This window comes from Chiroxiphia lanceolata, chromosome 9 (assembly GCF_009829145.1).
Source record: "Chiroxiphia lanceolata isolate bChiLan1 chromosome 9, bChiLan1.pri, whole genome shotgun sequence".
Lineage (NCBI taxonomy): Eukaryota > Metazoa > Chordata > Aves > Passeriformes > Pipridae > Chiroxiphia > Chiroxiphia lanceolata.
In genome coordinates, this window is record NC_045645.1 from 250,396 (window position 1) to 263,149 (window position 12,754).

At 39.9% G+C, this 12,754-nt stretch overlaps 1 protein-coding gene across 9 annotated transcripts in view; it reads right to left on the bottom strand.

The window, feature by feature from the left end:
* The window catches only part of PRKACB (protein kinase cAMP-activated catalytic subunit beta), a 75,249-nt gene that overhangs the window by 20,549 nt on the left and 41,946 nt on the right, over positions 1 to 12,754 (bottom strand). The window contains exons 1-2 of one of the 9 annotated variants that reach the window (XM_032696142.1): positions 9,169 to 9,562; positions 487 to 495 (exon numbers count right to left, since the gene is read on the bottom strand). The exons of 5 other annotated variants lie outside the window; for them this stretch is intronic. In XM_032696142.1, coding sequence (XP_032552033.1) covers positions 487 to 495; positions 9,169 to 9,175 — 16 coding nt within the window. In that variant the 5' untranslated portion in view covers positions 9,176 to 9,562. Of the gene's footprint in view, positions 1 to 486; positions 496 to 5,030; positions 5,143 to 9,168; positions 9,563 to 12,754 lie in introns of those variants that run through there. 3 more of the 9 variants (XM_032696139.1, XM_032696147.1, XM_032696143.1) reach the window with 3 other exon arrangements.

The following is a 12,754-nucleotide window of genomic DNA, read 5'->3' on the forward strand; positions in this document are numbered from 1 at the left end:
CTATCTTTTAAAAACGATTTTATATTTTGTGATGTGTTATATTAGAATTACAGTTTCTTCCTAATGAGAGAGTGGGTCAAATTGTGCCTGGTTCTCACTTTCAGAGGTCACCTGAGCTCCTACACCTCAACACAATTCAAGAGGTGCTCTCAAACAGAACTTAGGCAACTTCAGTGCGTACACCTCAGTCATTTCTCAAAATAGGAGCTGGAACTTGAAACAGGAGAGGTACTTTTGAAAATTATCTCAATCACAAAACAGTAGCTCTTGCTACAGGAGAACACATTTCCTTTCTACTCCTCGAGTGCAGATTCAAAATCAGTGTCTGATGCAAACAAAGAGGGCAGAGATGATGACTCGGGAGTTTTGCTCAAGTGCACATTTTTAGCCACCTTACATTGTGCCGATGTGGCTCTTGTTTGCTTTTCTAGTCTAAACTGTACCTAGCATCTGTGACTCTGGGCACTAATGAAGGAATGAGCATACCAAACGTCTCTATAGGTTCCCCAAGGGTTTGCAGGAACATTCACCCACACAGATGAGATGATGAAGAGAGGAAAGAAAGAGAAGAAGAAAAAAAAGTTTTATGCATTTCCACAACAAACACATAGAAAACACAAATACATTCCACCCTTTCCCCTCCCCGCTCAAGAACGGACCCTGTAATAAAACAGCCCTTTCCCACATAGACAGAATGACTCATGCTAAATCACAGAATGTTTGAGCAAAGGCAGAAAAAAAACCACCAAAGGCAGCTAAATTCAGTATGAAAAAAAGACCATGCATCACGGAAATAAGCACAGCTTACAAAACTTCAGGAGATCAAGTTGGCATCTTTAATAATTAATCTATTCCAAGACACACACATCAAAGGAACGGTTGCTAACAAAAGTGTATCTATCTTCATCACAGCATGCTGGATCACAATAAAACCTGTAATCAGGTGATCTTCCCACTACTTAGCACTTTGTTCCAGAAGACAGCATGTGTGAATTGCATGGCATGTGGTGGATAGGCACGGAAATGGCAAGCAAAAGTCTCAAAAAACCCCCCCAAAAAACCAAAACCACTTCACAATCAAATTTCAGTCCCATTACCCAACAAGAACAACTTGAAAAGTTTGAACTGCACAGCTGGAGCTGCTGTGTGCAAACTGGAATGCATAACGGGATCTGGTACAGTCACCACACGAGTCTGATTTAGTTTTGTAAGACTGTCAAAAAAAATAACCCAGGAAAGATATGTGGATATACAGGCTCCCACAGAGACAGAAGCTCAAGGATCACTCATGTATGGCTGAGTGAAGATGAGGGGGGTTCAAGGAGTGTATCACAGACCAGCAACAGCCCCTCCTCAGCCTGGGCTCACTGCTCCAGCAGGAGCTGCAGTGGAGGCTGAAACCAAAGGACAAAAAGCAGTTGCACAGGAAAGGAAGGTACTGGAAGGGGACAGCAAGGCACAGGCAGCAGCACTGGCACAACAAGGGCCACAGCAGGGGCAAAACCAACGAGACATGGCAGGAAGGGCACCAGCTGGAACCGGAGAAGATGCACCAGCAGTGCAGAGATCAGGCAAGCACAACCCCAGAGCACAACCCCAGCTCTTTGCCAGCAGCAGAACCAAGGCAACACGGTGGTAAGCAGAAAAGTCTGCTGGAACAGAGTTCTAAGGGAAGAAGACCCAAGATCCAGAGGTTCCAAGGTAATGCCAGCATACTAGGAGGTACTAAAAATAAATAAGCAAACAAACATAAAAACCTCTACCACACACAAAACCAAAACACCCCCAAACAGCAGGAGATTGCTTTCTCAGTATAATCACACAGTTCACGATACTTCTGCTTGTTTTATTGGTTAACTTTTGTATGGAAAGTTAGTTAGCAGGCTTATAAAAAAATTGTTAACAAAAGGTATGAGTACTACAATGACTACTTTGTCCTAAAACACAGTTCAGGAGCAAGTGAATCAGAGGAAAGTTTCTGAAAAAATTAAAAGGGTGAGGACCTCTCGGCTGCAGGTTGCAGTGATGTCAGAGGGAAAGGGGTCCCAGATGGAGCAGTCCTGAGAGTTACCATGGGTTACCCTGCCTTTCTCCCACCTCCCACATGCACTGTATTTGTTATTCTCAAACACATCTCCCCCAAGAGCCAGCAAGCCAGAATTTTATCTTTTGTAGGAAGAAGAAAAAAAAAAAAAGGATTTGGCTAGGATTCACGGCAAGAAAGCAAGATTAAGACTAAACACTGGGCAACACCACAAACCCCCATCTGCTGTGCAAAATGCCAATCTCTGCCTGGTATTTAAAATGCCCTTTATCAAAATACAATTCAAATTTTGCTCCAAAACTGTAATATAATATGATATAATTTGAAGTCTGGAGTTAAATTGGCTATTTAATTAAATAATTCAATTGAAAAATAAATATGTATGAAGAGATTCTGGTAAATGTAGATGCATATTTCATTTTTATAAAAACAGTATTTATAGCCTTAAACCTTATCAAGACGTATATAGATGACTCAGTGAATCCTGTGGTAATGGTACCTCATTTCAGAAGCAAGTGAGAAGTTGATGATTCCCGTTCAAGTCCCATTCTTGGACCATTAACCTGTTGTCTTAATTTTTAAAAATTTCTCTTTTGATTAGCATTAATGATATCCCAAGGCTCAAAATAAGGTTTCTCCACCCTGGCAAGTGTTTCAAAATGAACACAGCTAAGCACTAAGTATCATTATATACTCAGAGAAGGCAGTGTGAGCACCAGTTAACATTTTAATAGCTGGAAAACACTTCAAAGCAGGAACTAAAATGGTATCATTGAAACAGACTGTCCACAAAACCCAAATGCTTTGTTTCTCACCATATGAAAATGGGGGGAAATAAGGTCTATGTGCTCTAAGGCTGGCTGAGGAGGAACACCCACTGCTCCACCCAGGGAGAGCTGACGGGCAAGGAGGAGTCTGTTTCTGCCTAGGCTGGATCAGTGAACTGCATCCATTCGATATCCCATTTATCACAGTTCTTCACTTTTACAGAAGGGTTTTGATTTTAGATTTCTGTTTGGACGCTAATTATGATAAAAACAGGTGATGGACAGCAAACTAACTTACCAGCTGCAATGGATAAGAACTTTCCTTCAGTCAAAAAACAAAACACCAAACCCCAAACTCCCCAAAACCAAAAAGCCGACCCATGGAGCAGTTCTGAAAGAGCCTATTTGCTGAAATACAAACCCTAAAATTTCTTAGAAAATGCATGATCATATAAGATTTATTAATGGCATACAAGTTTGCTATTTAAATGGAAGTGCTAATTATCTGACTGCACTGTAAACGCTTCTGTGGAATACTGGAAAGGACTGGTAAGAAGTTAAAAAGGGCATGGAAAAAAAAACATGGAGAAAAGGGGAGAGGAACAGGATAAACAGCAAATTAAGACCAGTTACAGCTGTAGTGCCTAAAGACTAGAAGAGAGCAATAGAATCTCTGATCTTTGGAGAAGCACATTAGAGTGTTAATTTAAAACGTGCAGCAATTATAAAATATGAATTGCCTTTACCCATTACAACTCCAGTTTGGAACACAGGCGAAATCTTATTTTAATCCTGTCCATGATTTTGAAGTCTTGAGCTAAACAGTGTTTTGTTAATTTTATAAAAGCAAATTTGCAACAGGTAAGAGCCCAGCCTTTTTCTTTTTTATTTTTAGTTTAGTTTTCAGTGCTACAGGACATAATTTTAATTTTAAGCTGCCAATTAAAGCTGAAATCTTACTTAATGTTCACCTCTTTACTTGGCTGGCTATACAGCAACAGCCTGCACAAGAGATGTGACAGATTCAGACAAACCAGAACAGGAGCCAGGTTTTCAGCTACCAGAGATAACACCAGTCTTTGTTGAATTCTGAGCAGTAGATACTCTGCTGCACACAACTGCCACAGTCAGACTCACTTTCTTCTATTTTTATTAGAAATAATAAAATGAATTCTATTTCCAAATCCAATGTTCAGTCTTTCTCCCTTGTTCTTCTCTTAAATACCAAAGTACTGGTTCAGAGGTAGTGAATCCTGCTAATGCCAGAAATACAATATAACAGAGGCCACTCTGGGGAGACAATTAGGAATTAAGGTTCAGCTGTGCAGTACCACCCTCTACAGTTCTTGCTAAACTTTATCCAGCAAGTAATCTAAAATGTTGTAACTACCACAGGACCCATAGTGTCCTGCTTACATGAAATATAACAGGTATTAACAGTATAAGGAAAAATGAAAATTGGGCAAAAATTGTGAAAATTCAAAATCTTTCGTTTCTGCAGGTGATGTGTTTCCATGGTTACCATGTAGTGAAAAAAAAAAATACAGTTTAAGAATGAATTCCAAGAACAACATTTTCTAGGGCACTACTATAAAATACTTTGTAAATGTATCACATTTTTGAGCAGAGGTTTTTAGCAAATTCTAGCATTTAATACAAATACACAAATTAATCAGATTTTCCTCCTACAGCCAAAACCACTTACCAAGCAAAATGTTTCCAGCCCTTGCTGCAGGTTCCTCCAGTTGAGCCCTCCACCCCTCAGCAGCATTAAGATCCTGGCTAATTGGCTAGCACCAACTTTCCTCTCCCTGTTACCGCCCCACATTCCCCCTTGGTTAAAGTTCCCTGACTAAAAAGGATAACATGCTATCAGGCAGCTATCACTGAGACCAAGCTTTATGGCTGGATTATTAGCAACAGTAAGCATCAATCTGCAGGCAGTTCATCTGCTCTGCACATTAACCAATAAATTCCCCACCAGCAGGCAATAATACCACATACATTCATGCACCAACCCCCTTGCCTTTAGAAGTTTCACTAAACTAATTTCTTCCTTTTACTTCAAACTAAACAACTGCAGGGATGTTCACTGTATGGATGCATTTAACAAGTTACTTGAGAAGAGCAACGCTCATATTGCTTTTTCTTTTTTCCAATGTTTCGTACAAGGCATCAGAACGACGGCAGATACTCCAATCTGGTCTCTGTGCACTCACGGGGATGTAAGTCCACTCCTCACGAAGCTACCTCGTCCCAGCCCCTGCATTCAAAAACCTCCACAAATTCTCATAGAGGTGCTCGGGGATCAGCAAGACACATCTTCACAGCTGTCAGGGTAAATCAGCAAAACAGCTCTTCAGCTCTTCAGCAGATCTGAGCTTCTGACACATCTCTGCACTGACATATGCTCCCCCAGAACACACCTTCAATATTTACAGGAAAGGGTTGCCCGCAGTAACCAGCCAAGCAGGACAAGTTCATTTATACCCTTAAATAGCAGAGACTGACTTCCCGAATAAGGAAGCCTTATGTAAATAAAGACAATTCAACACATCAAGTGAATAACAAGTTTTTGTTTGCCTCAGGATTAAGGCAGGCAAAAAGTAGGTAAGAGTTTTCACTATCCGTTCTGACAGAGAATGGGTCATTGGAGAGAAACTGGTTAAAGTCAGCACTTATTTGTCTAAAAAGGCAGACATAAAACTTGCACAGATTGAACTGCAAAACGTGCAAAATAAATAAAGAAACTAAACCACATGAATCCTTAATGGGCTGGGGTATCTATCAACAAGAATGAATAAAGAAAAACACCAAAAACATTATGCAAGTTACAGAGCTGCTGGTCAGGACCTCAATAATTAAAAGCTTGCGAACTTTGGCCTGCAACAGCTGGCCCAGCAGCAACTCTTAGAGGAACAAGCAACAAATATATAAACAATTTGAGCTGTAAACTAAAAACCATGGAAAATAAAAAAAAATCTTCCTGGTAACAAAATATACGTAAGTAATGTAACGGGGACTAACTAGAGTAAGTCACAGTTCAAGCTTACAACATACCAAATAACCTTTTCTTTGGAAGAAACGCCAATTACATTAAACAGTTTTTGCTCCTACCCCAAAGCAAGCACCCTGAGGGACTGTTCACTGTGTGGATGCATTTTAAGAACTACGTCAGTGCAGCAACTCCTGTTGCCTTTTTCAAATGTTTTGTACAAGAAGCAGAACAAAACATGAACTCAAGTTAGCACCCAAGAGTCCTAATTCACTGTCAGAGGCTAACAGGTAACACTGGGGAATTTTTGAAAAGAAGAAAGCATTTGTCCCATGAGACACATAAAGGAAGATGTATAGTTCTGGCACCTGGAAATTCCATGGCACCCTTCCATTTTCTATAGTCTTTTCAGCAGTTAACTGAATAATTCAGCAACTGAATAATCAGTTGCTACTTGTTGTCCCTTGCCCTTAAAAACATTGCCAGTGCACATAACTAAGATATTTACACTCCCTCCCTTCACCCTTCACTCCTTAAACGTTCCTATTCTCCAGTGTGCACCAAACTGGACAGTAATTCAGCAGTCTGTAGTGTGGCTTACACCCTCTCCACACCCTGCTGCCTGTCTCACACACACCTGGGCAGTACTGTCCTGGGAGTGCAAAGGGCTGGATCAGCCATTCCCCTACTGGCAGGATTGGAAAGCAGTAGCCCAATCCCATACTTGGTGATTCTCAGGAGTATTAAGCCTATTCTTAGTGAAACAGAAGATTTAGCAGAGTAGCACCTTTCACCTCTGGGAGTCTGGGCTATTTAAGTTACTTGGCCTTCCAGTTTTATCTGTTCAAGAATGTTCTGCTGTTCAAAACAAAAGCCCAAGTCCAAAGAAATAGAAAAACAGCTTTTTCTTTGAGTCTTTCTAATAAAAAAAAAAAATCTAATCAGCTTTTCTGGGGAAGAGAAGAAAAAGAAATTAAAAAAGAAAACCAAATTAGCCAATTGTACTTCCAACTGAAGAAAATCTATCACTTTTTCATTCAGGTTTCACTTGCATCTTGGCCATCTTTCACAAGGGAAGCATCTGATTTTATCTGCTGACAGGGTGTAATGTAACACTGCTGCAGTGAAGACAGCCACAGAAGTGCACTGAAAAGCACAAGTGGTTTAAATAGGGAAACGTTTACGGCAAAGACTTAATCCTGATGGAGCAGAAGATGATCACCTTGTCAAACCTGTCAAAATTAGACTAGTTTATAGATAATTCTGGCTGGGAACCGACACCTGGTAAAAGTTGCAGCTATTTATTTCTATTTTTAATGGAATTGGGAGCCAGGATGTCAAGATGAATGAAATCTACAGATGCAAGTTGCAGAATAAACCCCCAGGGAAAATAAAAAAACCTCAACCCTAAAACAACCACCACCCCCACAAAAAAAATACAGCCCCAGACAAACAAAAATCCAACACAAATGATGAGGTTACAAACAACTAGCCACTTTTTCACCTAGCTTGTAGGAAATATATTCCCTTATGAATCAATCATAAGAGAATACCCAAACTAAAATCACCCAAAATTCAAAATTTATAGAGCTGATTTCCACAAACTTTAATTCCCATGGAAGCTACTACCTAACTGTAAGAGAAACAAAGAAAAACGTGACGGAAAACCCAGCCTGGTAACTGGTGAAAAGAGAGACTTCCTGCCCCAAGGAGAGCCCTCTCCACCAGCAGAGACGGTGGCCGGTGACCCGGAGGAAGTGAGGGAGGCTGTGGGTTCATTCCTGCTCCCCACAGGGGCTGGGCAGGGCAGGTCCTGGCAGGGATGCAGTGAGGGAGGCTGTGGGTTCATTCCTGCTCCCCACAGGGGCTGGGCAGGGCAGGTCCTGGCAGGGATGCAGTGAGGGAGGCTGTGGGTTCCCTCCTGCTCCCCCCACAGGTGCTGGCAGGGCAGGTCCTGGCAGGGATGCAGTGAGGGAGGCTGTGGGTTCCCTCCTGCTCCCCCCACAGGTGCTGGCAGGGCAGGTGCTGGCAGGGAGGCTGCAATGCCTGGTGTCCCTGAGGGGCAGTGCAGGCCAGCTGGGGACCTGCGTGGCCACACCAACTCCCCAGCAGCATCCCCAGAGGCTGGGCCAGCACTTGCAGAGGCAGCACCTTCAGCTTTAGGAACCAGCCAGCAGTGATGCTGTACCACGGATTTCCGTGCTGGATGTACAGAGTACTGAAACACCGTCTGAATAACTGTACCTGCTTTGACATTTGTATTTTGTACTTTGCACAGCAAAGAAACGACAGCCACGCTTTCCATTCTGGGGAAGATGACCTCAACACATTTGTATGAGATAAGTATAGACAAGCTGATATTAGATAAGGCAGTGGGATAACTCCTCCCACTCTATGTCATGCCATGAACACAAGTGAAACCTTTGTAAAAATGGTCCTTTAAATTTGTAGGATAAAGCAAAACCACACAGACACACACAGACAAACCCCATACACATGATTAACTGTTCTTTCTTTTCAAGAAATCGCTGCCTCGAGTCATTTTCTAAAGCTCCAGACTATCTGTTTGAAACACAAAGGCATCGATTCGAAAACTAACATATTTGGGCTTTTTGCAAACAATTTTCAAAGGATATCTTTTTCCGAGGAAACAAACATACACAGTTCATATATTTAAAACCAACTTTCAATAATATTCCAAGCAAGAATATAGTACTTCATAATACTATTATATTCAAAGTACCTTATAACAAGTAGTCACAGTGGTTTTGGAAAGTAAATACCTGCCTGATAAGTTTACTAGATCTATTATAGCATCTCATTTCAAATGAAACTGCCCTCCCCTATCTCCATGAATGACCTCAACTATTCTGCTATCCCAGTATTTAAAAGACTAAAAATCATAGAAGAATAAGCTGGTTCAGACGAAAAACAACAAATACCTGTCTAGAATTTTTAAGTAACGATTACAATTATTTCAGAAGGCCTCTCTGATTTGTATTAATTAACATTAAATAATTTATTATGAGTGGCACAGAAAATTAAGTGAACCGACATGTATATATTCAATTAAAAATTTTTCAAATCAGATTCTGTGCCTTAATGATTTGTAAGTTATTTCTAAAAGAAAGCTTTAAAATAAAGCACTAAATACCAGTTATCCAAAGCAAACAGTTTAATAATAAACTGCAAACCTTTAAGGCTAGCAATTTTAAATAGAAACCCACAGTGAGTGGATTACAAAAACAAAGAAATCAGCAGTCGATGTAGCTATGCAGACAAGAAAGGGAAACCTGGTAGATTTTCCCTGCTTATGAAGACAGAACAAAAAAACAGTGTCAAAGGGAATAAAAAAGACTTACCATTCATGCTGAAAAGCTAGTTGTCAGAAACATATTGCTCCTAATATTAATCCAACAGTTGATGAAGTGTGTTAATCTCTCAGATCAGTGCTTCAATCTCTAAACACACTTATACACTAACTAGAGAGAGCACAGAGAATCCAGAGAGCTGCTCTTCCTTATGAGCTCCTTGTGATGCAAAAAACTACGAAGCACAAGATACCAGCAGAATATCAAAATCAATATTCAGGACAGGGGTATTTGGGTTTGCTCATTAACTACTACTGTTCTGACCAATGCTACCTATTCATGTCTAAAGCAACTCAAAATGGCAGGGGAAAAAAGCATGCAAACACCAGGAGGGTTTAAGATGTTCTCAATTATATCAAGCACTGGTTGTTTCCATGGCAACCTTAGACCAGAATTATCTGTTGACTTGTACCCAACTAGTAGTTATTCTAAAGCTTTAAGCAATTCATACAGTGTGCTCTGTACATTATTTCATATTTCACATGCATTTTTCTCTCTTCACACACACTCATATATATATAGTAATTATTCAGCTAAATCTCTATACATCATTCCACAGTATTTGAAAGTATACCGGTATTATTTTGAATCAGAGACCAAATAATATTCCTTTGACTGTTCATCACCCATCCATTTTCAATTTAGAGACTAGGAAGATCACAGATGGACTAGTGTTGCCTCTTCTGACCATTTCAGTTATCCAAGTTGTTAATGTGTTCTCTTATGCAGATTTGGAAAATACTCGTACCAGTTCAAGAATAAAAGATTCACGCTGATCTTACTGGCTGCTCTGTGTTCAAAAGCAAGCAGCCTCACTTTCCTTTGCTTTCCCACTTCAATCATTCAAAGAGCAACAAGCAACTAATAAAACAAAACAAAAATCAAAATGCAGGTTCCATATAGTTGCAAGTGGTCACAGTCAAGACACCTACAGGAAGACTGAAAAGCATCCTTCTGACGGCTCCCATCTGTCCCTGTCACCCTGGGGCTGTGCAGCACCACTGACCTGGTTCCCAGGCCAGGCTCCACAATCACACGTGTGCTCAGGCAGCTTTTGCAAACGGATTCCAAGGCCCGTGGTGCCCTGAGTCAGCTCTGCCCTTCTGGACTTTGAGGAATTTGCAGAACACACTCATTTCGGGCATTGACCAAGAATCCAAGGCACACTGGAGAAACCACATGTTTTATATATCAAAATAACAGAGCAATGATGGCAAATTTCAAAATCAACCACTGAAAAACCCCTAAGGCCATAGACCACAAGGCAATTTATTTAAACCCACAACACCAGGCGACTGACAACACAAAGTCCACCCAACAAGCACAGCTCCCTCCCCTGCAGCAAACCCAGAGCTTCAGCAGGAACTGCTTGGGAAAGAATAGACACAGACCTGTCACTGTATTTCATTACAGCAGATGGTATAAGTATATTAACTTCCTTTTCAAATGGATTCCACCTGAAGCCTAAAATAACAAAAATTTTGAGAAGTTATTTTCCAAACTTTTTTCAGGAATTAAGAGTGCTTTTGCCTTGAACTTCCCAGAGTAATTCACGCTGTCTGCCATGTAGGTTCACCTAAAACCTTATATTTCTAAGTTGCAGTGATACAGGCAAAATAGTTGAGAATATTCAAATATCCTTATAAGACAAACACCAGCATGTTTCTAAAACACTGCTTATTCATTAAACTTTCTGTGAAATTAATCTACAACCTGAATTCAGTGACACTAAGCAATTCTATGACATTGAACTCTTGGGTATTAAAAAAACCACAAGCAAACAAAACAACCTCCAAACAAATGAACAAAAACCTAAACCAAAACAAACAAAAAAACCCTAACACCTTGTTTCTCTTTTATGTTTCACAAAGAATTTTCACAGAAGATGTATTTTTCTGAAGATCTAATTAGGAGTCAGGAGTAGAGAGAAATACTCCCTTCCCTGTACTCCTTATTTTCTCTATCACTCCAGCTAAATGTGGACTTAGTTCATGGGTACCTACAGTAATTTAAAGTATTATTTTTTTTAAATAATCTAGAAATTGAAAGTAAAGTTTCAGGATAAAGATTCAGAATTTCACCTCAAAACCAAAGCTGCATAGACACCCACTATTCAGTTACCAGCTCAGCAACTTCAGCTCAGAACACTGCATGCAACCACTCTGCTTAATTATGACTTAAAATAGCTTTCACAGAACAGCCATTTTCACCACGTTTATCAAGAGACACGACAGTCCATTTCCTCATCAAACATGTCACATGAGGAAGCCTGCCTTAAATAGAGGGGAAAAAAGTACAGACTTGTACATAAACAGGTCACAATTTGTAAGTGTCAGTAGGTCAATACCATTTTTTTCTTCGTGTTATATACACAGAAATGCTTCAGTGTTATTTTTTCAAATAGCTATTTACATAAAAAAGAGCTTCTACATAAACACAAGTATGTGCCTATTTTTACCAAGCTGAAAGTATTTTGGAGAAGTGGAAGCTCAGAATTTATGCACTTTAATCATTTATCTTCCCAACAAAACGAGTCAGTTCTTTCCTATCTCATTTGGGAGACCTAGATTCAATCTATTTTAGGTCAGTGCATTAACACCTTTTTGTTTCCCTGTTTACTGCTTATCCTCTGAGAACAGATTCACTCCCTACTCATGTAACATTTGAAGTTGCAAGCAAGATGTATAAACACTGGTTTTCTTCATGGTAACACTGTGATGTTAAGCATTTCCAACACAGCCTATCTTCAACTGAAATAATTGTGCTATCTCAAACCCATCAATGAATCTGAAATTTGGAACAAAATTATCATAAATTACCATATTGTAACATTTTAAAATGAGTATTTAACCAGACACAAGAATTGCTCTGCAAAATACTGCATGGCTTTAAAATTAAAAATAAAAAAAAGAAAATCAAACGTCAATTTGTTTAGATTGAGATTTTTTTGAAATCTCTCTTATTAGCCAAAATACAACCATGAAAACTTTTTAACCATACAAATACTGTAAACTGTTCACTAATTAAGAAATTAACGCTAATGATAACCAGCATTCCCACACTAAGTTAATATGTAATAGTTAAAATCAAACAGAATGTTATATTGCTTACACTATATAGAGCATTTCTAATGTATATATCCCTTAAAATAGAACTATGAACGATGAAAACCCCTATAATTAGAAGTTTAATCTGTGCAGCAACGTCTACCCATTTGAAAGTTTAAACATTACCGTCTTTAGTTAAGAGCTTTCTATTTCTGCTAAACTCGCTGATTTAATTTGAAAATAAAGGAAGTACTTTAGAAGTAAGAACTGGGGTGGGGGCTTGCCAAAACAAGTCAACTGTGCTTTGAAAGAAAAGAAGGAACAGGGGATAAATTCTCCTGCCAGCCAGCAGTCCCTGAACCAGCCCCATGTCCCCCTGCCTGATGCAACGTGCTGTCCTTCACACCGATACCTTCAGGTGAGGAGCTGGCAATGTGTCACCCGTCGGTGTTCAGCCTCCATTACAAACGTACAAGCGCTTCCCTTAGGAGGCAAACCGAACTGCAAACATCTCTCGAGCAAAGCGAGCC